The following is a 25,888-nucleotide window of genomic DNA, read 5'->3' as shown; positions in this document are numbered from 1 at the left end:
TGAAAGTCTATTAAATACTATATATAGTTTCCTACTTTTATAAAGGACTTCATTGTTTTAAAGGTTTCATTATAGGATTTCTTTAAATATGGTTAAAAAACAGCTTTATTTATACCTTCAATCACATAAACACAGCTAGCATTTCTACCAGTGAATGGGTTCAATCAATCTTCACAAGAATGCAGGCAGTCATACATCAGTTTAGTTTCCTTCTGTGATCTAATAAAAGTACAGGGTAAGTGAGGAGAAGCAATGAGACTTCTTCACATAATGAAGAACTATCAGTCAAGGAGTCAAAGTTCTGTTAGAAACTGAACTGCTACTTATTAGCTATGAGTCCTTGGGTAAGTCACAGTGTCTTTAAATCTTATTACCACTTACAAAGTGAGACTAGTAATGTTTCATTTTTCAGTCACTAAAATAACCAGATAAAATAAGGTATAAACGTTTAAGTGGTAAAAGTCTTACCACTTAATATTTGTTATTTTCCCATTTTTATAATATTTAAAAGCATTTAAGTGCAAGTTATTAATAGTAACATAAATTGAATTTCATCCCCATTTCTGATGCATCCACCAAATGTATTATTTTCTATTCAGTATCATAGATCAGGAATCAGAAACCTATTTATCGAGTTCATTGTATATGAAACTACTTCGGAAAGTAGTTATCTCAACCTAAGGTATTACCATTATTGGATGTAGGATTATGCATCTTTCACTGAAATTATAAAAAGTATAGAAGAAGCAGGGGGCAAAGTCCCTTTGTAGTGATTCCTTTGAAAGAATGCTATCACAATATTCCAAGAGCACATGCAGCATTAATTAGCACATCCAAGATCAGCTCTAGATTACAGGAGGCTTCCACTTCACTAGTATTTGAGTACAATTTGGAAAGACTCACCACAACTTACCAGTTTCACTGACACTGTAAAATTCTTCCAGGGATAAAAGTATTGTAGTAATGAGTTCTCAGTAGGAAACACATAATCCTCTTATAGCTTCATGGTGTGCTTTTTTGTACCCCACTTCACAGCTACCTAATCTACTAAAGTTATATTCACACTTTAGAATGCCAGTAAAACTCCTCCAGGAGGGGACAAAAGGCACAGTTCAGGCAATCTCCTACCCTTCCACTGAAATTCATTCATATGAAAACAGGATGCACACTCCTTGAATTTGTCAATAATTCAGTGTTTGTCCTGTTTCACTAATTTAAAAAAGTCAGAGTCTAGAAACATTTATATCTTGATTTATGGTACCAAATCAACAAATTAAATCCATCGTTACTGTATTCTAAACATTTACATGCAAACCTACACTTTCACATAATTTTGCTACATCTGTTCTACTACCTGAAAATACAGAGAACATCTAAGATTAATAAATGCACTAACTGGGGTGCCTTTATTAGTTATTAAATACTGAAATGCTTTTTGAAATTAACCAAATATTTATGATTTTATTCCTTCAGTAAACAGACTTCAAAAATTTTTCCATCCTGGATGTATATAAGTCTCCATTAACATGGATGGTGAAGATGAGTTGCCCTCATACTTAGAATACCTGTTGCCACTGCTTCAAATCTTTATCGTACCATCATCTTCACTTCTCTCTGTTTTCCTCTTTCAATATTCTATCATTATTAACATATCCCTAACACTGACCAGCTTGCCATTCAAAATAACTGCCAGTTAAAATGATATTTATGAGGTCAGGGGGCAGGCAATGATCACAGAATCTCCAGGACAGTCTTTTCATAACATAGACATTTTCTGATGTTGCTGACAACATAGAGGCTATTTCTTCCCTACCATGGAAACGTTCTCCCCAATTAGTTTTAGCTGTCCTTATAATTATTTTGAATCATTAAGGTCATCTTAATTGTTGAACAAAATAAGAGTGCAGTCATTTAGCAGGCTCTTACAAAAATGTAACCCAAATATCAAAGCTACTTAATTTTTACTAACAAATTATCAATTACCAGTCCAATAACATCTTTACCAAGTTTAACAATTACTAATATAAACATAAATCACTGAACATAGAATCTTCCTTTACAGAGCTATATTCCAAAGCACAGAGCTGGTGTAGATTTTGATATATAGATATACAGAAGAGTTACAATTAATTTTTTTAATTATTAATGCCAGGAAAAAGGTATTGCAGGAAAGGAAAAATAGTTTACTACAAAAGAGCAGTTGTAACATTTATAGCATAATACAACACTAAATAATATTCTAAATTTTGAGGAATTGGAGTATAGGAAATGGGAAGGTATTCAGAGAAATGAGAACACTGTCGTTCATTAAATAGATAATGACTAAAACTGAAAGTCAACAAGAAGTAATGAACTTGTTATTTGGAGATGTAATAGTGATTAGCTAAAGAATTAACTAAGGGAACTAAAAGGTTTGCTGATTTAAGCAGATACAAAAGAATTCAGAGGACTGGTTTCCACCATCCTCAAAGTGCTCACATAACTATTTGATTCTTTAAACCATATTCACATTTAAATTTGGCTGAAAAACAAAGGGCTAAAAACAACTAAATATCTTAAAAAATTTTAGGTGATAAACTAATAAAAATCACATCACAAGTGGAAGAAAATCACATACAGTTCAAGATTTTCAAATACATTTATTGGTAGAGTTTAATCACAATATGCAAAAACACTGCAATTCCAACTTGGGTAATTTTTAGTAATTTCCTTACAATTAATTACAAAATATGAGAAAGTTTATAAAAATTTTAACACTTTTTATTTAGGTCTTGCCATGTACCTGGAAAATATTCCAAATTGTTTTCTACAGAAATTAAACTTGGTTATACTGCCACCAGCTGTATGATCATAGTACTCTCATTAACACTCAGTATTGTTAATTTTGGAATTAGTAAAAAATCTTGCCTTATTTTGTGTTTATAAAATTATTCCTGATGCTGCACTATTTTTAGCAATATATGAATTTTTATATAACATAACTTGGTAATATTTTGTGCATTTTTCAGTTCTGTTGGAGTGCCTTTTTAGTTTGATTACAATGTTTTCCCTGACATTACAGGTGCTTTCATGTCAATAAAATGAAACTATTTCTAAATTTAAAAAGCTCTTCCCCCCACAGATTTAATATATAGTCTTTTTAAAAAAATGCAATTAAAAATAACATGACCCCTTAAAGAATTAAGACCTCTGACTTTTCCTTTTCAGGAAAAAAGAAAACTTCCATTGTTAACACCTGACACTTATACATACTTATGGTTAACCAAAAAACTATATCTTAGCCTCAAAAATACTGTCAAGTACTTGTTTTTAGACAAAAATCTTCATAAGAGGGGCTGGGGTTGTGGCTCAGCAGTAGAGTGCTCACCTAGCATGTGCGAGGCGCTGGGTTCAATCCTCAGCACCAAATAAAAACAAATAAATAAAATAAAGGTATTGTGTCCAACTACAACTAAAAACAATTTTTTTTTTAATCTTCATAGGAAAAGTCCTAGCAGTTGTTTTATAAATGCTACATAAAATTATATTTACAGTGAATTAACAAAACTTTTTTTCTTAAAAGCCTTTTTCAGTGATTCATTTTTAGCCTAAATTTCTGATTTCCTTCTTCAATTTTTGTACATTGGTATGATCAGTTTCTTAAAAATAAAGTTTATATTTACATTAGTTATATATTCACTTTATGAATTACTTTACTTGAGAATAGTAGAATAACTTAATTTAAAATCAAATTCTTAAGAGAATGAAAAGGCCTATCCCAAACATTAAAAAGTTATGAAGTCAAGTGATATTCTCCACCAAAAAGGGGCCCATGAGAACAGAAAACCTGACCTCACTGCTTTATAACATATATACTTATCATGTTAAAGTCATTGTTGTTACATGTAGTTTTATATATAATGCTACAATAATATCTTATAATTAGATATATTTTCCTAAATTATGTTGTTTTACTTATCTCATTTCATAGTATAACAAATCATATATTATTCCATTTATATAGACAAGGTATACCAACCAAATTTTCAAGGTATACAAACCAATCAAGAGGTTTATGTTTCTCTGTAATATAATGCAAAGTATACTGATTATACATAAACAAAATAACATAATGATTCATCTTCAATACAGTGTACAAAAAAGTAGTATACCAAACTGTTTGTTCACAGGCCTGTTAGTACACAATTATAAATTGCTTTTTGAAGTAAAAGGAGAAAAAGGAGGAAGGGAAAGGAAAAAGAAGACAGGCAGAGAGAAGGCATAAAAATAAATATGATACATTCTTTGTTGTGAATAAGTTACAAGACATGACCAACTTTTCAATTAGAGAAGATAAACATGTTTCATAAGTAGTAGGAGGAAACAGTATGACAGAGGTTGAAGACTCAGGGTTTTATGGTCCTTTCCCAACTCCATACATAAAAAAGGTCCATTTTTCCAGTAGAGGAAAAATGGAAAGGGGGAAGAGATGAAAAGTTTTCGTGTTATTTAGATTTAAGAACACCTGAGAGCTTACATTATCACCTATCATTTGACTAAACACTGTTACCCAAGTATTAATAAAAGCAACATGTGTAATAAGGCAGAAAATTAAGATTTAGTTCCAAGGAGCCAGGCTAGACAAATTTAGTGTGATCCTGTTTCAAAATAAAATCAAAAAAGGTTGAGAACGCAGTTCAGAGACAGAACACTCTTAGGTAGCATGATCCCCAATACCCACCCACACAGGATACAAGAGTTGGATGACTTGAAAGGGTCAGGTATTAAAACTAAAAGGTTTGTAGTCCTAAAGTCTCTATCACAACTTACTCAAGTCTGACAATTATAGCACAAAAGTAGTCATGGATAATACACAAATGAATGAGGAAACTATGAGATAAAGGGGCATAGTTTGCTGACCATTGGTCTATCTATACACTTAAAAAACAAACAAAAAACTAGTTCAGCAAACAACTAACTGTAGGAGAAGCTAATACTTTAAAACTAAAAAAATTTCTCATCCCTAAAAGCCTTTTCTGAATGAGATGGGTGTCACTCCAAAGTAGGTACAGTTTAAGGATAAAATTATGCTTGTTAGAAAAGTTAATACAGAGACTCATATTATTTAATACTTGCATCTTTTTCAGCAGCAAAAATATCTTTAAAAAATGAATAATTACAAAATTGTAAAAATAGGTAATTATAAAATCATCTACCCTTAACTTTTAGATTGTGAGTCATTTAAACACTATTTAAACAAGATTTTATCCTTTTACTTGCACAACCCTGAACTATCACTAATATCCTAGTCTAACATCTTTGAACATTAAAAATCTATTAAATATCCGATCTAAAATCCTTATGTTCTGATAATAAGAAAATAACATTTCACACTGTTAATGTGATATTACAATTTTAATAGGTTATTGATTTTATATTTCGGAATACTGATATGACCACCTAAGTAGTTGACCTGAAATAATTTCAGAAATGCTGTTATCTAAAACTTTTCATTTCAGTTGTAAATTGTTTCATATCTGATGAACCATAATTTTGAATTTTCCAATATTTTTATTGTTTGAAAATATATTTAGTTTAGAAAAATCTACAAGTCATTGTGTGGCCAACCTGCAGAACTTAGAGGATGAAAAGGAAAAAAAAATAGTTTGGAAAACAGATAACTGGTATAATCTGAAACCTATAATCTGAGTTTACATAAATGACTATAGGAAATCCTATTTTTTTTTCAAAAATCATTCTACATAAATCATAGTTCAAAATAAATTTTTAGAAAGCTCACGATGTGAATTTGACATTTTCAAACTTTATTATCAGTACAGTCAAAACAATTCAAGGTTATATATGAGACTAAAGTAAGCCAGAAAGTAGATTTTTATAATACTCTTTCCAAGACAAGCAGCAGCCCAGATTAAATGAATAAAATTGCTATCAATCATATACAAAGCTAACTTCAAAGATAAACATTACTTTCTTCCTGTTTGGGATAAAAAACACATATACTATTACAAGGTAATTTGGTGATGTTATATAGTTCCACCTCCACACCCAATTTGTTCCCTAGTCGGAAAACAGAAGGCTAAAAGTAATCAAAATTAACCAATTTTAAAAGGTTATGTCCATTTTACTAGCAATACTAATCAGCTAAAGAAAACCCAAAGGTAATTAGATATGAGATACTAAAGGAAATTGGTATCTTAAAGGGTATCTAATTTTGGGAACATGTGTAAGTGAAATTGTAAATTGTGTTCAAGAAAATTTTAAGGGGAAACAAACACTAGGGGGCAGCATCAAACTGCATGAGGTTTACTCTGGCAGTCTGGACATGTAAACTTTTTTTTCTTTCCCTTTCTTTATTGTTGTGATGAGATGTTAAGAGTTCCACCACTAAATTACATCTTCTCTGCCTAAAGTGTATTTTTTAAAATATTAAACTATAATGAATATGGCCTAAGATTATTAAACTTGTTATAATGCAAGAAACTTGTTTTGACTGCCTACTTTTCTCTTTCATTTTCTGTTTAGTTTCTTTTACATCCAACTTGTGAATAACAGTTTAAAATGCACCAGTGATAATGTCCCTCTGATATAAAACAAAACTCATGGCATTTCCATTCTTGAGGGAAGCGCTATATACATAAGGCTGACATTTTAATCCAAAGTTTCTCCCTTAGGTTAATGCTAAATTTAAATTGTTTCAATTAACATTTTGAACTTGATTAAAGGGTTTGACAATATGCACATACAATGAATGTGTAATGAATACTATGTGACTATAAGCTTTAGAGTATGCCTCCCCCAGCTTAAGGAATTTAGTCTGGCAGGGGATATGAAATGTACACATGAAATTATAGAATAGAAACAAGGGAGGAAAAATCCTATGGTTCTTACATATGAGTTAACAGGACAAAAAATAGGAGGGATAACTATCCTCGTAAAGGCCCACTAAGAAACTATCAAATCTCATTTTGAGGGGTGGTTATCACATATGAAGGTAAAAGAAAAAGAGAAAGTAGTCCTTCAACAACTACAGATCATCATAGTGAAACACTTGTGTAGAAAAGGTAAAATGAATTAAGTGCTTATAGCATTTTGGATCATCTTATCATTTAACAGTCACAAAAAAACTCAGTAAATTTTACAGTAGTTAGAAGTTTACAAATAAGATTAAGGGAACTGACTCAGGGTAAACCAAACAAGTTAACAGCAGACCCAAGTTTTGAACTTTTAATCTCACTCCAAAGCCCTAAATTTGTTCCAATTACTTGGGAGAATAAAGTAAAATTTTTTTTAATTAAAAGCAAATGTGAGCCAGGCGGTATTACACCTGTGTATACCAGTGACTTAGGAGGCTGAGGCAGGAGAATCTCAAGTTCAAACCCAGCATCAAAATTTAGCAAGGTCCTAAGCAATTCTGTCTTAAAATAAAAAAGGGCTTTGGATGCGGCTTAGTGGTGAAACATACCTGGGTTCAATCCCTGGTGCCAAAAAAAAAAAAAAAACACAAATGATCTACCAGTATGGTGTTGCACATCTGTAACCCCAGCTACTAGGGAGGCTGAAGACTGAAAAGCAAGGAAGCATGGGCAACTTAGTAAGACCCTATATCAAAATTTTAAAAAAAGGATGTAACTCAATGACAAGAGCACCCCTGGGTTCTAAGCACACTACTATTTAAAAAACAACAACAAAAAAGCAAATGATCATACCAGCTGCTGAATAATTTCCATTGCTATAATATTCACATCCTATCTTCTCCATAAAGCATCTAAGAAAAAAAAAAAAGAAAGAAAAGAAACCCCTAGAGCAGTACCCATAGAGAAAACTCAAAGCCTCCTCAAAGTACTTCAAATCAGGTGCTCAAAAATGAAGAAAATTTGGGGCTGGGCTATGGCTCAGCAGTAGAGCACCTGCCTGGTATGTCTGAGGCACTGGTGTTGAATTCTCAGCACCACATGTAAATAAGTTAAAAATAAAGATTTAACAACTAAAAAAAAAAAAAAAATTAGATGAGGAAAATTTATGTCAGCTTTGAAGCTGTTAGTGGAATATAAACTGGTAACAGGAAAACCCAGAATAGGTTGACCATCCTCAAAATGAAAATCCGGAATATTTTTGGCATTAATATAGCACAGTGTATTCACAAATCACCTCATGTTTGACAGGTCCCAGTCAAAATGCAAATACAAGAAAAACATTATATAAAATTATTTGGGCTGTGTGTAAGGCCCATATGAAATATAAATTATTTTATGTTTGAGTCCCACCCCAAGATACTATGTATGTGCAAACATTTTTTTTAAATAAATTTTTTGGTCCCAAGCATTTTGGATAAGGGAAACTAGACCTGCACAGCTTATTGTGCAATATATTTCTGACGTCATATCAGAAGAGCTCTTCCCTAACCATTTTTGAAAAACGTACTACCAAAGTCATCCTTGCACAGGGATTCTAAACAAAGAGTCCACTGGCAGAATTCAGGTTTATGAATTGGGGTAGGGTAAATATAATCACTGAAATGTAGTCATTCCTTTAGTACTCATGTAGAAGGCAAAATTACAGCAAAAGGAAATACCCAGAAAAAAATCATTCTTTAAAAAATCATTTACAGTTCTCCATTAGTTTCAAATTAGTCATTAGATCAGCCACTTCTGTTGGTATTTATTTACTAAAACATGAATTACTTCATCATAAATATTTAACAACTCAATAACTGTTTCTATGCAATTGTTTTTTGTTGTAACCCTTCGTATTTTATTACATTTAAAAACCATTTGTCTTGAGCTGGGGATGTTGCTCAGTGGCAGAGCGCTGGCCTAGCACGAACCAAGTCCTGGGGTCAAAAATATTTAGTATCACAAAAATAAAACAAAACAAAAAACACATTAGTCTGAGTGTCACTATACAAGAATGTTAAAAATGCCTGTCAACACACGGTTTTATTTTCTTTACAGGATTTATCTCCCAGAATTTATATCGTTCGTTTCTCTCCCTAGTGGAATGTTCAGTGCACGTAGGATGTGCGTCGTCAGGCATGGATTCCCAAGGACCAGAAAAAAATGACTGACTCACAGTGGGGACTTCAATTTGTACACAGGGAGTCCTAATATAAAACAGTACACAGAAGTCAAGTCTTTCAATTTCATGACTACCATTAACTTAAGGCTCCAGCTTTTCCCATGTATTATTTGCTATTTTTTTTTAACCATATACAATTTAGATACACATCCAAAATGAAAACAGAACATAAACCTGCCACATGCTACTTTTGCTCCAAGGATGACTCAGTTGCAAGGTGAACTGGAATGCAACAGTGAAAAAGACAAATGAAATAAATAATAGGTTTACTTTTTTTTCTTTTAAACTTGTTTTGTGTCACTCTTCATCACTTATAACAGGTACTTGAGTGAAGGACCCCTTGCAACTGAGGGCAGCGGGTCCTCCTGGGCTCTTTCTTCCACGTGCCGGCTCCTTAAAGGCAGCCCACGAGGACAGGCTCCCACGTGAACGTTTCTTTACAGAAGACACAGGAAGACCTTCAACGTCACGTCGCCTGAGCCCTCAGAAAGCCCCTTCTTAGCTGGGGCATTCTGAAGATCCCATGGGAGAGGCTAGGAGTTCGGCAGGTTCCTAGCTGGAAGAGCTGAGCCCCCCAGGGTTCCCCCAACCGCGCCCCACCTCGCCCTCCACTTAAGGGTTTTCAGGAACAAAGCCCCAGCCGCCGCGCCACCTCCGCCCCCGCCACGGCCTAGCCCCACCCGAGCCCTCAGCTCCCAGGACCCCAACAGGCTGAAATCTTCACTCCCCCGCGCCCCGCCTAGGCTTTTCAGTTGGTCGGGGAGAAAACAAGCCCCCACGAGGCCCCCGCAGTAGAAGCTCAGACTCCGCCGTCCGTTAGTCTCCCGATGCCGGAAGAGTGGCGCGGACGCTCCATCCCGGGGTCCCCTTGCCCAGCCCTTTTCGGACCAGAAGGAGGGATTGCAGAGAAAGAATCGGGGGCATTCGTCGCCCAGTCCCCCGAAGACAACCTGCAGATACTCCCACCCTCGGGCCACAGGGTCCCCTTCTCCGCTGGCGACGCCACCGCGGCCCTAGGAAGCCCGCGCGCAGCCCCCTAACCGCCGCCGCCCGCCCAGCGGTCACTCCTCCGCCGCGGCGCGGGCCGCGCGGCTACCCCAGCCTCCGCAGGAGGCCGAGAGGGACTCCGGTCCAGCACGCGGGGCGGACGCTTCCCGGCTGCCGACCCCGCGGCCCGCAGCAGCCCAGAGCGCACACGAGGAGCCGCGACGCCCCATGCGCTGCCCACCGCGCGCTCTGCTCCAGCTCGCCTTCGCCGCCGACTGCAGCCGCTGCGGGAGCCCCAGCGCCCAGATCCCCGAGGGACCCAGCCCCGACACCCCGGTTCTGTTCTCCCTTTCTTTCCCCCACGCCGTCCCGGGACTCGCAGCCTCCGCCGCGCATGGGGCCGGTTCTGGGGGAGGGAATGTAAACAAATCGGGGTTTTATAGTTACCTCACACTCGAGTGCCGTGTGCATCTCCTCTCCGCTCGGTACCAAACCCCGGCTGCACCAAATCGTGTATTCATCAAAGCCGGCTGCGCTAAATGCGTCGCGGAAGCCAGAGCGTCAGACGCCGCGCTACGCTAGCGGCGTACTAGGCCCACTCAGGTCCCTGCGCAGCCGCACCCCGTCCGCCTATGGGTGCTACGCTACGGGCGTACACGCACCACCCAGTCATTCACTTCGGAAACGCCGCCTGCGTAAGGGAATTGCACCACTCGCGGATTCCACACGGATGGTCAGAGCAATAGAAATTCGAGTCTACGCAAATTGCGGAGCCCCGTAGCTCCGCGCTAGTTTTGTTCCAAGAAAGGACACTGTGGGGGAGTTGGGGCGGCTTCTAACGCATGCGTGGAGTGCCCTTCACCACTCGCTTTTTCTCCCAGTGTTACAGATCGGTTCCTGAGGCCTTGGGCAGGCGAATGAGAAACGGAAGATCCTGGAGCAATCACTTTGGCCAAAAGGTGTCAGACTGATAAATTAGGATACTTATCTAAGTAAAATCTCTCCGTTAGACTAATTCCTCCTACTCTGTGAAAGTAACTGTTTCAGTCTCTTAGGGCAAAAAATGTGAACTTAGTGCTAAGTGCAATGAGTTTTTCATAGCTGACCCTACCCCTGCTTCGCCCGTTTAAAACGCACTTACTGTGGGCCTTTGAAGACTAAAAGGGAAAGTTGAGTCCTGAGAACATGTCACTCATTTAGAGTCATTTTGAGACTTTTGGCAACCTTTAAAATAGTCTTTCCTACTCCTTATTCGATGTACTGTTTCTTAATACGCAAGAGCAAAAAACTTCTGATCAGCCAAGAAGTTGCAAGGGCTGCTGCCTGCATTGCACCTATTCTTGGTATTTCTTATGTCATAACTCCCATTTGAATGGTCTCTCCACCGCTTCCCATCCCCATCTTAAGCAACTAATAACCCACATTTTTCTCAAAAGTTGGATCTGGATATTTTATCTCTGCTTCATTACTGTTTCCTGTCCCAGCACATGTTGAGGTCTACCTGTATTCAACCATGATTTACTTGATTGTGAATTCTGGAATTGTCTTATTGGTATGTAGCTGGATGCATATAACCATGACTAATAATAATTGCAAGCATTAGTATGTGTTGGGTACTTCCAAAGTGCTTTTAATGTGTATTAATCCCCATAAAACAATCAAGTAGGAATTATTCAGGAAACTGAGGAACAAGAAAGTTAAGTAACTTGCCCAAGATCACAGAACAGGGAGAAAGGAAAATTGGGGTTCAAACCTACTCAATATGGCTACTTGGTGAAGAAGGTTATTTCTTTTTTGTGTGTGTATTTGTTTTCTGTATATATTAGGCACCTAATTAATGCCGACCTACTGCCACAACATTAAAAATCTCATATTTTCTTTCATATCTTTTTTTTTCGTGTTTTGTGAAGCCACTCCATGGGCCTTACTCCTGCTGGCAAATGGAGAAGTCCTGAGGTATGCAGGAAGGACTTAGTCTGATATTAGTCTGATAGTTTCACTATTGCCTCTTACTGTGGGAGACAATGGCCATGATCCTCAGATCTGTGGATAAGTTGAGAGGATTGTTTTTAAAGTATTCTAAGAGTCATTTAAGGACCCTTAAAATATACATGTCTTTTTTATTTTCCAAACAAGATAGAGCACTTGCTTTTCTTATATTTTAGGGCAGCTACTCTGCTTTTTTATTTTAATACTTACAAAGCTAATGTTCAGCTGGTATGGTACAGATATAGCTGAGTCCTTGACCAAATACTGACAACTGCAACAAATACTACAACAAATACTGAAAACTAAAGCAGCTACAGCTCAGAATAAGATTTCCCTATGTTCTACACCCCTATCCCAACCCTTCCTCTCAAGGCTCCACAGATCACATTTTAGGAACCAAAAAGCTAATAATACCTGCTAAGATGGAGGCCTTGGGATCCAGATCTTCTTAGTGACTCCTATTCTAATTTGTTGTTGGCTATTCTTTACTAATTGTTTTAACTTTTAAATATTACATCTGCATAAAACTATATAAACTACTTGAAAATAGAGACCATGTCTCCTACTGCTTTTATAAATTTACCCAAGCATTCATATTCATTTAAATATATGCCTATTGATTTGGGGAGGGTTTACAGCAAAATTATTAGACAACATAAATGATTAAGCTACAAACTATTGCACTGCTCTTTCCTATTAGGAAAAGGAATCTCACAAAACAACTTTCAGGTTTATGCAAAATTACCTGCTGCTGGGAATTTATAATATATTAGAATCACAGAACTTTCTTGAAAGGGTAAGACTTTTTTTTCCCCAGCCACCTCATATGATTTATAAAGAAGCTCATTTGAACTACAAGAACAGTATAAATGATTTCCAGGATCTGAGAGAAAGAGATAATACTGAATTATGTGTAAATGGCTTACCTTTCATTGTTTGCTTATTCACACTGTTTCAGTCACAATATTATTTCACATATCTAAAATCTTAAATGTGATCAACCTTTTGGGGAGTCTTAATAAAATAAATCCAGCATCCTTTTTGTCTTTCCAAGGATTAGAAAAGAACCAGCTACAGTAGAGATTAAGAATCATATCTTATACTTAGATCTTTAGCTGGGACTGAAGGAAGTCCATGTCATAAACGTGGCTTTCCCTCTAACAAGAGAAAACAGTCTTCATCCACAGTGAAGATAAGAATCTTTAATGGATTCTATAAAGAACATGACTGATTCTAAGAAATCAGACCTTTCAAATTCAATTATTCTTTTTAAGAATCAAGATTAGTAACAACCAAAAATAAAGAAACTCTGTAAATTCTTCTTTAATTTAAATCAAATTTTCACATGACAAAAATGTTTGGCTCAGACAGAGTCATGCCTAAGAAGTCATTAGACAAGAATACAAGCAAGACTAAATAATACTGATACAGTGTGGGTACGAAGTGGGGGATTAAGTACCAGAATGGGTATTAAAGAGCTGGAAAAGGAAGACTCCAGGAATCTGTTAAGTTCTATACATTGACCTTAAAATTAGTAACTACCTATTTATTTTCAGATACCATATACTTCAGCCTGGAGTTTGAAACTCTAGTTCTGGATCTGATGCCAGAGAAATGTAAAAGGTACATCCCATTCCTGTTCCTTGGGGCCTGTGGCACTGTCTAACATCTAATGAGGTAAGGACATTGTCAAGAGGAGGAGGTGGGACCCCTAGGGCAGTCTTTTTCAGATTCTTTGAGAAACTAGGACTCCCCAATCTTACTGTTTTTTGTAAGACTTCCTAAACTTAAGATATATGGAGCTAGGGATCTAGCTCAGTGGTAGAGCTCTTGCCTAGCATGTAGGAGGCTCTGATTCAATTCCCAGCAAAGGCAGGGGAGTGTGAAGGTGGAGGTGGTAATAAACAAACCTTGAGAGGTCTGTGGCAGTTACACTAAAATAACACAGTTGCCCTTCTGCCCTATTCTAAATAGCAAGGCTTATATATCTGAGGCCATCCTCTTCCACAGAGCCCACCATTTCTGAGATGCTAGAAGAGATAAGCCAATCCACCCTGGTAAGAGACAGATTTGACTAATGTGCCTGTCAAGTGAAGTCATTCTGAATTGGTAGGCTAGTGCAGACGCTATCTGCAAAGACAAAAATAGATTGGAGAAATGAAATGATAACACAAAACTTTAAGCAACTTCCCACCCAGAGAAGAAAAATTAACTTTTATGATCTTCATGGATGACGATAGCATTAAAGTAGCCAGACCTCTTAGTCTCCTGAGCCAGCAATGCAAACAAAAAGTCTGTAACATGAGGCATCTCTACTGGGAGAGAGACAATAACAGAGAAGCTCAAAAACCTCCAAATAATTCACTGTGGTGAGTCTTTTCATAAATAAAAGTGTGAACTAGCTCCAGAGAAAGAGGAAGATACATTCACAAAACAACTCAGAAAGCCAGACCAAGAGGCAGAAGGCACATTTGTCCACATGTGTCAGGAAGACTTATATGCCCAAACCTAACTATTCACCAAGGCCTGAAATTCCATGTTTAGCCCTTCGTTTGTGGGTCTTGAAATCAGAAACTTTGAGAAAAGTTACTGCCACTTTGTTATTTTTATTTTTAAGAGAGTAACACCCCACCCCACCCCTACCTGCCCCAAGTCTTTTCTGAAGAGGACTTTCTAAAAGAAGAAAATATGGTTATCTAGATTCCTAAGGGCAGTGTGGTGCAAAGTGAAAGAAGGAAAACTGTAGACAAATTGCCAGCCTCTCAATCCTGCTTCTTCTGGTCAACCTTGTTCACTCACAGAATGTGAAGATGAAGAAAAACCGAAGGCTTGACAGACAGCCACTAGTACTAACCATGAGGACCTAGATGCTATCAGGCAGCAGTTTTAGTTCCTTTGGAATTCTAGCAGTACAGCAGAAATCGATCTTCCAAAACTCAACTCTTAGTCATAACAATTAGAAAATAGTGGCATGAAAATAGCTACATTAATATTACAAATTTGAAAAGTATTTAAGATGGTTACACTTCAATTTAAGGAAAATTGTCAACATGGAAATGAATTAGTAATGAGTGACCATGTAAATTAATTTTTTAAAATGGTTTGTTAAACTTGTTGAAATTAATAAATCTATTTTTAAACTTCATTTTAAAACTGTCCTTACATGATAATCTTGCCTGGGGCTTCTAAGATAATTAATAAGGAGACCCATTTCACAATTGACATTTATAAAAACAATCAAGAATATCTTTTAAAATCAAGACATACTTGTTTTTTCTTAGCAAATATTGCTTACCTTTGTTTATTAAAAAAATTTCACAGCAAGAATCCAGTGGAACTCTAAATATTAGGAAAGGCAATAAATAAATTGTCAAAACAAGGGTGATTTGTAGAGATTTCTGAATTTTTCTTCTACTATTTCTAAGTAAAACTCTTATATTTTATTCTTAATAAGCCACTTTTTCCAATCTTCACAGAATCTCATCAACCACTTCTTAATAGCATGTGTTTTTATAGAAGTTTTAGGAACATCCTTATGTTTATGGGGAACAAGGCTTCTGGCAGTGCCTAACAGTCCAAGACCCACCAGGCTTGGCTGGCTTTCTTTCTCATAAATGATCTCACCTGCAGCCTCCAATGATTTCACTATATCCAAGTTTTATCCTAATTATGACAGTTGCCTTCTCTAAGCAGTTTTGTTTCATAGTCAGTCTTCCCACCCTACACACATGAAATTGTATCGTTTAAAATGTCAGGCCCTATTAAATGCTTTAATATAATAATTCACTTTATTCTTATAACAATGCTATGCAATGAATATCATAAGGCCTATTTATAAAAATACTGAGGTAACCACATAGCATATGGTAGAGCCAGGACCCCAGCCCAGGCAGCCTGGCTCCTGAAGCTGTTCTTTTAGGCCCCATCTGTTGAGGCTGTATGCAGCACCCTTTTTTTTTTTTTTTTTTTTTAGGATAACTGTGAAGCCAGAATTAGGCAGATAGGCAAGGGTCCATCCAGAGAAAGGAGGAATTGAAATGTTAATTCCTTCAGAACCCTTCCTCCACCCTTAGACAACCTGCCCCAGCTCCAACTTATTATTAAGGTAACCCCTCCCAGGAATTTTCCCTCCCTACAGGGAGTTGTTAATTACACCCCCTTCCAGCAGGGGTTACTCTACCTTGGCCCCTCTGGACTACCTGATTCCCAACTTTTGACCATCCCATATCCCTTTTTAAATAAACCCTGCTTTATATGCTTGCTTCCGTGTATACTTCAGTATCTGAGGACCAACTATATTACTTTGTCTGACAAAGTTGGTAATTTTAAAAAAAGAAGAGAAAATTAAAGGAACACTAAACTGGTATTCCCAATCAGTAAATGCCCACAGGTCAATGGAAATTTTAAATGTAATATTAAATGAAAGAAAAAAAATCAAGATACTTATACTGTGAACATTTGTTTTTTTGTTTTTTTTTTTTTTTTTTTGCTTTCCCTTTCAGCCTGTTGAACTTAAATCGATTCTAAGGGTGTTATTTATTCTAATATTTTAGTTAGCCAATCTGGTTATTCATCCAGTTGAAAGGTTCCCCCTTTTACAGTGTTTTGATCCAGTTCAAGTATTTATTTATATTAGTAAAGTTATATTAAAAATTAAGCAGAATCAGGTGCATGTTCATGACTTCAATTCTAGTAATGTAAATATAAAGGGCAAATATGCAAATCAATGAAGAATAGATTGGGTGCAGGAAAATATATTCTAGCAGATTTAAAGTGAAATTCATTTAGAAAATGAAAGAACATTTCTATCCTCAGATTCATATGAGTCTATATTCTCTGCCAGTCTACCTTGGAAAAACAGACAAGTATTAAGGGAGGACATATCTTCAAGCAAAAGTTTGTGCTTCTGCAATATGCAAGCCAAAATGTAAAGTATTTAAGATGCCTGTGAACAAAATGAGATTATTGCTCTTAAATAATCCAGGGGGGAAGGTTATTAAGGAGGTAATTATAGAGTGCCAAGTGCTATGTTAGAGATAGGTATGGGTGTCTATAGCAGTAGGCTTCCTAAAGGAAGTAACATCTGGCTTCTGTTTTAAGGATGAGTAGGAGAGAGACAGGTAAAGGGGTGTGGGGTGGGGTTTCCCCACACAGATAAATGACATCGGTGAAAGCTTGGTTTTTAGTTTAGGAAACTGAAACAACACCAGTCTTGTGTGGTTTTGGTGTCAAAGATTGAGAGAGATGAGACAAGACTGGTAAGCAGGGCCTTTGTGTACCATCTTAAGAAGTCTGAATGCTACCCTGAGGGCAGTAAGAGCCTCTGAAGAATTTTAAGCAGGCAGGTGGCATGATCACAGGCAAGAAGGGAACTGAAGAATAGGATTAGTGTGGTAGACAGACTAATGACCTCTTCCCCTCCCAGAGATGCCCACGTCCTAATCCCTGGAAACTGGCAAAGGGTAATAAAGGTTGGAGTGAAATTAAATTTTCAATTTAAACACGCAGGCCCCTAAAAGCAGGAGATGGAGGGAGAAGAGGTGACTGAGAAATTCAAAGTTTCAGAATTTTTCTTCTTTCTTATTGCTTTCATTAAACTCCAACCTACCGTAGTTTGGCCCAGCTTGGCATTTCTTTCAAATCATCAGTAATCAGATACTGTTATTCTGCACAATAGTTTATCCATTCCAGTAATTAGTAGAACATGTGATAGTATAACTAAACGTCATTTGACTGGTTCCAAAGGATAGAGTAACATTATTTAATAACTATATTCTATGAGAGTATGGTTTTACACTATTGAATCAACCCACACAATAGAAATGAAATCGAGTGGGCAGACTCAGAAGGCATTCATCCCTAAGCATTTCCTAAGTCAACATCCCTATAAGGTTCAACCTTCTCTTTCCTCCTTGTCATAATCATAGATCCTTCAAAAGAATTGTCTACACACTTACTTGATCCCCTTTGCAACTCACCCGTTGAAGTTGGGCTTCCATCCCTACTCGGTCACCCAAATTGCTACCATAAGCCTAAGTTACTAAAGCCAACTGTGGCTTTCAACTGGTATTGTATTTGATTTCTCTGCTACATTTGAGGCAGTTAACTACTTCTTCCCTCAGCTCCTCAGGGAATTTGATGAGGTTGGTGGTGGGCTGAGAAAACATGCCCAGGATAGACACCTTGGGCAGTAGTCAAAGGGTGATGTCTCCTTCTGCCATGCTGATTGTCCCACCAAGTAAGACACCTACTTATTTCTCCCACCTCCATCCTTGCTGTCTTTTATATAAAAATCTTATAAAAATCTTGTAAAGCGCGCGCGCGCGCACACACACACACACACACACACACACACACACACACACTTTAATAGCAGATAGCATTCTTCTGGTTTTTCAAACCTCTGTAGTAGCTCACTGACTAATTTCTTAGAGAGCTTTTGTTCTACAATCTTCCATACACATGGACAACCTCTTCTGGTTCCTCTTATTTATCATGCTATACAAGCGTTTATAAAGGAGTGCTTCAAAGACCACTTGCACCAAATTCTCTAGGGGCTCTTATTAAAAGTACAATTTCCCACTGTCCTCCAAGACTTGCTGAACCAGCATAATGAGGAGTAAGGAACAAAAATCTGCATTTTAAATCAGTTTCCAGGTAATTCTTTTTAAAATTTAGATTAAAAGAGCTGAATGCTTGCCTAGCATGCTTGAGACCCTGTGTTTGATCTCTAGGACCATTAAAAAAATAAAGAAAATAAAGAAAAGTTGGACAACAACTGCTAACATACTCAATACACTTATCCTGGGAAATTTTATACACTCCTATATTAGTCCATTTTCTATTGCCTAACAAAATATTTGAGGTTGGATAACTTTTAAAGAAAGGAGGTTTATTTAGCTCACAGTTTGAAGCTGAAAGTTCAAGGTCAGGCATCCCCACTGACTTGTTCTCTGGTGAGGGCTGCATTTGCTGGTTTACTCTGTGACAAATGGCATCAAGACAAGAGCACATGCACACACAAGAGATCACATGGTTTACTGGAGAGGTAGAGAGAACAAGGAGGGGCCCAGAGCCAGTCTTGCTCTTTCATAACAACACTCCCACAAGAACTAATCAGAGTCTCATGAAAACTACCTTAATGCTTTAAAGACCTAAAGACCCACTAGTAGACCAACCTCTTAAAGGTCCTATCGCATTTTAAAAACATTTTATTTTTGGCAGTACTGGGGATCAAATCCAGGGCCTGGTGCATGTGAGGCAAATAATTTTGCTTCTAAGCTACATCCTCAGCCCTTTATTTTGATACGAGGTCTGACTTAGTTGCATCAACTTGGATGGATCATCCTGCCTCAGTCTCCCAAGTAGCTGGGATTATTGGCATGTGCCTCAGGCCTGGCTTCCACCTCTTAACATCATCATACAAACTACTAACACCTTTGGTTTGGGCATAAACCACATTGAAACTATAGCAAATCTCATGTTTTCAGTTTCTATCTCTATGCAGGTAACATCTGTGATATGAACATTACACTTGAATGTCTCCTAAGCAACTCACAATTTAAGATGCACCAAACTAATCACATTGTCTCTCCATCTTCCCACCCTTCTCTTGTTTTCCCCAGTTCTCAAAATTGTCTTATTATATTTCCTGGAAGCATCAAGGAAGAGGAGCAGAAGAAAGGTAGTCACTCTTATCTCCTCTCTCAGGACACTATCAATGCCTGTAAGGTTATTTCTCCTTATGATGTATTAATTATTTCTCTCTCTCTCTCTTTTTTAATTTTAGAGACAGAGTCTTGCTGTTTTGCCTAGGCTGGCCTGGAACTCCTGGGCTCAGGGAATCCTCCTGTCTCAGCCGGGACTACACATGTGTAAACTGGTGACTCTTAAATCTCATCACACCCTTGTCACTCCCCTAAAGTTATGATCATTTATTGGCAGAACTAGTTGGATCCTGATAAAGCTCACATCCAATCCACTCTCCACAATGAAAGTCAGAGTCATCAGTAATTTGTTGAATTATTGTCAAGTATAAAACTTCCAAAGCTTCCCACAGCCCATGGGTTAAATAATTTACCTGACAAACAGTGTTTGATCTAATCTGATCCCATATTATCTCTGTGAATTTACATCTCATTACTCTAGAATTTTGCTTTCCAAAATATGGCAGCCACAAGTCACAAGTGGTTGTTTAACACTTGAAGAGTGGAGAGTCTAAACTGAGATGGTGATTTAAATGTAAAACACACAACGGATTCCTAGAATCTAGTGCAAAATTATAAAAACATCAGTAATAATTTTTCATACTGATTATATGCTGAGATTATATGATTTTAAATATATTGGACTAAATAAAAATATTAAAATTTCACTGAATTCTTAATACTTTCTTGATATAACTACTAAAGATGTTTAAACTGCATTCATGGTTTGCATTGTTTTTCTGTTGCAACTCTATAACCCAACTATATTGAGTGACTTGTTATGTTTCCTCAAATGTCATGCATTTCTTTACTTAATGAAGGTGCCTCCTTTCTTCTGCACCCTTTCCCCTTCCTTCCTCTCCTACCTGTCCTTCAAGATTTCATTTAGCTATCACTCTGAGCTTCCCTGCCCTTTCTCTTTGCAGACCAGCCCTAGGATAGGAGTCTTGCTCTGCACTGGCACCTAGACTTCCCCCGCAGCACATCATTTGCAGTGTACTTGTGTTTGCTAGTTTACCCCACTCCCTGTACCAAGAATTCTTATAATCACTGAGTCCTTGACAGCAGGGTTGTGCCAGTAGTATCCCTTCAGTCTCCAGTCCACTGCTTGGTATAAAGTAGGTACAGTAAATACTACTGCCATGGCTGCTGAGAATGGCTTCCCTGGACCTAAAGCATGAAACATGGCTGATAATAGTATTTTCAGGAGAAGTTATGAATTAATATTTTCCTGTCAACATCCTATCCAACACGACACCCAACTCACTCTCATTTCTTTTGCCCCCAGCAGAATAACTTCACCATTTATTAACCGAGGAAATGATCAGAGAACAAAATGAACAGAAATTTTGTCTTCTAAATATTTTAAGTGACTTTACCACTGGAAGATATTCACTGTGAGAAAAATTACCTATTTATTGGACAACATTTTTATATCATTTCTAAAGATCAAGTCTTTGCAGGAATTTAAATGAGACCTAAAATCAAATCATATAATCCTGCACTGTTGGCATTCACAGAAAAGTTTTGAGTACATCAAAAAGTTTTCTGGCATTCTCACATTGTAATTAACATTTACCACGTTACTCCCTTTTTTTTTTTTAAATTAGTGTACGCCAAATAAAAAGCAGTAAGAACAGACAGTGCTGATTTTCTTTCCTAAGTCTCATGAGATAGAAATTTTAAGAGGCATGCTAGGAGTTCATTTACTTTGACTACTCTGGGATTTGTTTGTTTGTTTGTTTTGACTGGTTTTCTTCCTTTTCCTTTCCTTTCTATGCTTTGGGGTTTTTCATAGTATAGCCAGGGCTGTCACCTACTTGTGTTTTTGTGAGATTAAAATGTATTGAAAACAAACCTTAAGCTTCCCCTTATAGTGAGGTGCTTCTGAATCAGCTTTCTGCTCCCTCTGTTCATACTTGGTTGCTCCTTGATTCACTGTCATGCCTTTGTTTACCCCCTGAGGAGAAATGGCTCACTAAAAAGTCATCATTGAATGAAGGTATGTAAGAGACACAGGAGTGGAGAGACAGAGATCCCAAGCCTGGAACAATGTGAGCAAGAAAATAAAATATCACTTTGGATTATAACCTGAGTTTAAAATAAATATTGATTCATCCATACTGATAGAAACAAATGATTAAAATAAACTAATAGATGAGGAAGAACAGACCATGGAAAATATTCCATGTGGAAGCATTTCAAATAATTTATGTAGATTTTTTTTCATCCTTGAAGAGCAAGAGCATAGCTTCCCAGTCACTTAAGTATGGGCTATGCATGCAGACTTCCTTTTAAAAAATATGGTCTGATAGCATGTGATGAAAACGGCACCTCAGGCTGTGGGTGAGGCCCAGTGGTAGAGCACACACTTCACACACAAGAGGTCCTGGTTTGATCCCCAGCAACACATACACACACACACACACACACACACACACACACAGGAAAATGACACTGTTCCTCTGTGGTCTTCCTCACCAAAACCCATAACCCAAGACTAATTATGAAAAGAATATCAGGGCCTTTCTACAAAATATCTGACCAGTACTTCTCAAACTGTCAATATAAAAAAATGAGAATTTGAGAAGCTGTTAAAACCAAGAGGTTGAGGCATGATGACTAAAGGAAATAGGGTAATTTAGATGGGATTCTGGAACACAAAAAAGAAATTAGATTAAAAACTATGGCTGGATGTGGTGGCGCACATCTGTAATCCAAGTGGCTCAGGAGGCTCTTGAGTTCAAAGCCAGCTTCAACAAGATTGAGGAGCTAAGCAACTCACTGAGATTCTGTTTCTAAATTAAATACAAAATAGGGCTGGGGATGTGGCTCACTGGCCAAGTGTGTGCTCCTGAGTTGAATCCCCAGTACCCTCCCCCATAAAAAAATTAAAAAAAAAACAACACTATGGACTTTAGTTAATAAAAGCATATAAAGAAGAGCCAGACATAATGGCATATGTCTGCAATCCCAGCTTCTAGGAAGACTGAGGTGGAGGATCACTTGATCCCAGGAGTTCCAGGCCAATCTGAGCAATACAGCAAGACCCTGTCTCAAAACAAAAACAAACTGAAAAAACTCCATGGTTTATAGTCATGGCAAATAAACTAATGTAAAAAGTTAATAATAGTAAACCATGTGTGAGGAAAGTAGAAACTCTCTATGCTATCTTAGCAATTTTTCTATAAATCTAAAACTGTTCTAAAACAGTTTTACAAAGTAGTTTACTTTTTAAAAGTCGTCATTGACTTTTTACTTGTCAAATCTTACTTTCACAATTTTCTTCCTGCATTGTAGGATAATATTCTCCTTGTGGATTCTCTCTTTTTAACATCTTCAATAAAATGTTTTGGTTCTGCTTAATTCATTTTTCCAATCTCCTTTTCCTAAATACCTGAGACTGCCTTATCACTTCAGATTATCGTTCAGGTGGAAACAAATCTACAGCTTCAACCATGTCCTTTATATTGAACATTACAAAAATCTGCATTCTAAACCCAATCTCTCTTTTAAAGGTCAGACCATATTTCCAACTACCTAGTGGATGCCATAGACCTCTAGGGATATTAAATTCAACATGTTTAAAGGAGAAGTCCTTGTTTTAGACCCTAATCCTGTAGCTCCTATTGTGTCCCCAATTATAACTGATAAGAGTGAGCAATGTAATTTCCCTAGTCATCTGACAGGGTCCTTACATATCTCTGTTTTCTTTGCCACTATTATTCTCTCTGATCTCATACAGATATTGTTTAAGTCTACTTCTGTCTGTTCCCTTTATAGTCATTATAATAATTTTCTTGAATAATTGCCAATTCATCATACAAAATAACCTTGGCTGACTTGTGGTGCCTGGAGGTGAATTCAGGTATAGTTGGGACCTACAGCTGGTACGGGACAGAGGCAAGGATATGGAATCTCAGTGTGTTGTGCTCCCTGGGAAAGAAAGCTTGAATTTTATCATTTATCAAAACTCCTACAGCCTACGAGAAAAATCATCATTGCTTTTGAGAGCCTGACCAAAGACAGGTTAATTCCCAACAGGCATCAAAGACAACTAACTACCCCGTCCACTTTCTAAGTGCATCTTTTAAAGGAAGTCTTCCCCTAGGATCTGGTAATACAGGAGAGCTTGGCATGTGAAGTCTTCTTTGTTCCTGAGATCTGAGACTTCTTTGCCAACATTTCCCAAAAGATCCCACAAGCTTATTGATTGCCAAATGGTGCTGGAAAAATTCTCCTTCACTTCAGCTGTGGCAGATGATTGTTGTTACACCAAGCCATTCGCCACCCCTCCTGCTTTTTCTTTGCCAAAGAGTCCTGATTTTATTGAGACAACAGAAAATTATGTACATGGGGAGGCCAAAGCCAAGCTCCAAATGGCATATCTTTAATTAGTCTAAACTAGATAGTTCTCAAACATTCTGGTTTCAGGACACATTCTTCAAGACTGCTGAGGACTATAAAGTGGATTTGGTTATGTGAGTCATATCCATCAATATTTACCATTTTAGAAACTAAAAATCAGATCATTTAAAAATAAAAATAACCAACTCATTATGTATTTTATGAATAAATTTTAAGAAAAATAACTATGGTTTTCAAAAATAAGAAAAATTATTTGTCTTTTTAATTAAAGACATGGATTCTCATTATCTGATTCTGTATCCAATATGTTGTTTTGGTCTCAATCTGTTGTTTTGATCTCTTTCTCAGCGAGAAACAGAGAAATAGGGAGAAAAATCCAGTCTCATACAAATACATAGTTGAAATGAAGAAGTATTTTAATTTTTTTCCAGATAATTTTGGATATTCTTCTTTGATACTACACTAAAACTCAAAAAAAAAAAAGTTTCTTGATGGTTATTTGCAATGTAGAACATGGAATAGATCAGTGAAATTTTGTACTGTTATTCTTAATTTTTTGGTCTATTTATTTTGCTCTTTAAAATGGATCATTTTACCTATGCATGAATTTGTAATATCCATTAGTCATTGGGAAAATATTGGTTCAGTTAGATACACAGAACTTTCCAATGATGGCATACTTTACCATCTCATCAGAAAACTCTTTTAAGTCCTATAAAGCTGTCAAGCTCACAGTGGTGGATACAAGTTCTCCAACATCTTAATTTTCATCTGAAAGCTTGAATTTTATCATTTGCAACAAATACTGTCAGTTGTTTTCCTTGAAATGACAGGCTAACTTTGTTCACTTTTAAGAAAAAGTCTGCAAAATATCCAAGTCTCAATAACCATATCATTTGTCAGTCTTTTGGGTAAAAAATAAATAAATAAAAATAAAAGTTTCATGAAAAAAGTGGACATTTCAGCTCAAAATCCAAACAATGACACCAGGTATACTGAAACAGAGATAACTAAAGCACTTCAGCATTTACCAGGTAAAAAACCAGTCAAAAGGTAAAACTTCATATGAGTCCCTTCATATGAATGAAGAATACCACTGGTGTACCTTTTGGTGCCTCTCCTTCAATTGGAGTTAAACTACTGGCAGAGCTAGCCACCATCGCTACTTCTGTGTTTTCAGTACATAGGAAAAGACATGCACTATCTTAGCATTATTAGGAAAAATAATGATTTTAGATTCCTAAAAGGAGGTCACAACCCCCAGATTTTATGGACCAGTGCTGGATTAAGCTTATGTAATATTCTATCTCAGTTACCAGTTAATTCTAAAAAAGATATATGGTACCATTCTGGCCAATAAGTCAATAGGGCCTCTGGGAAAGGTTATTCCTTGTAACAAGAAATGTGGAAACAGGAATGTCCCATTTCTGTCTAGGGACTATGTCATCTAAGTGAAACACTGAAATAACTCATCCAAGAGGATGACACATTGAATTGCATAAAATTCAAGATGGAAAACATTTGTGATATCAGTGCTGAATCATTGAATTGTTCAACTCTGGAAGTGCCCTATATTTGCCTAATATTTTACTGACTTATAGATGGGTTTTCTATCCCTTGAAGTTGAAAGCATCTTTAGAATTCTTCCTACTTCCTGAGCCCATGAGACTGATCATCAGTGTCATGAGCTGTCCATGGGCTGTGTGTGTGAACTATGCACATGGTAGCCATGTGAAGGGACTGGTCTGGCATTGCATGCTGAT

General features: G+C 37.0%; 2 protein-coding genes across 11 annotated transcripts in view; one reads left to right on the top strand and one right to left on the bottom strand.

The window, feature by feature from the left end:
- The window catches only part of Slc39a10 (solute carrier family 39 member 10), a 128,737-nt gene that overhangs the window by 49,267 nt on the left and 53,582 nt on the right, over nucleotides 1-25,888 (bottom strand). For 2 of the 4 annotated variants that reach the window (XM_005324355.5, XM_078017768.1), the window contains exon 1: nucleotides 10,510-10,645. The exons of the other annotated variants lie outside the window; for them this stretch is intronic. The gene's annotated coding sequence lies outside the window, so the exon portion shown is untranslated. Of the gene's footprint in view, nucleotides 1-10,509; nucleotides 10,646-25,888 lie in introns of those variants that run through there. 4 annotated transcript variants of the gene reach the window in all.
- Nucleotides 9,441-20,476, top strand: LOC120893080 (uncharacterized). 7 transcript variants are annotated; one of them, XM_078017774.1, is made up of 6 exons: nucleotides 9,441-10,795; nucleotides 10,944-11,021; nucleotides 11,973-12,018; nucleotides 13,608-13,728; nucleotides 19,677-19,735; nucleotides 19,841-20,476. In XM_078017774.1, exon 1 carries the CDS (start codon nucleotides 10,291-10,293, stop codon nucleotides 10,642-10,644), a length of 354 nt encoding a protein of 117 aa, XP_077873900.1. In that variant the 5' UTR covers nucleotides 9,441-10,290; the 3' UTR covers nucleotides 10,645-10,795; nucleotides 10,944-11,021; nucleotides 11,973-12,018; nucleotides 13,608-13,728; nucleotides 19,677-19,735; nucleotides 19,841-20,476. The 7 variants fall into 7 exon arrangements, with proteins under 7 accessions (XP_077873900.1, XP_077873897.1, XP_077873899.1 ...); XM_078017771.1 differs by lacking the exon at nucleotides 11,973-12,018; XM_078017773.1 differs by having other exon boundaries at nucleotides 9,441-11,021; nucleotides 13,608-13,674.

Source organism: Ictidomys tridecemlineatus, chromosome 7 (assembly GCF_052094955.1).
Source record: "Ictidomys tridecemlineatus isolate mIctTri1 chromosome 7, mIctTri1.hap1, whole genome shotgun sequence".
Taxonomy (NCBI): Eukaryota; Metazoa; Chordata; class Mammalia; order Rodentia; family Sciuridae; genus Ictidomys; species Ictidomys tridecemlineatus.
The sequence above is the reverse complement of the archived record's forward strand: the minus strand, read 5'-3'. Positions and strand labels throughout refer to the sequence as shown.

Bases quoted from the DNA above. Each gene is read 5' to 3' on its own strand.
- LOC120893080 (XM_078017771.1), top strand. From the start codon at position 10,291: ATGCGCTGCCCACCGCGCGCTCTGCTCCAGCTCGCCTTCGCCGCCGAC.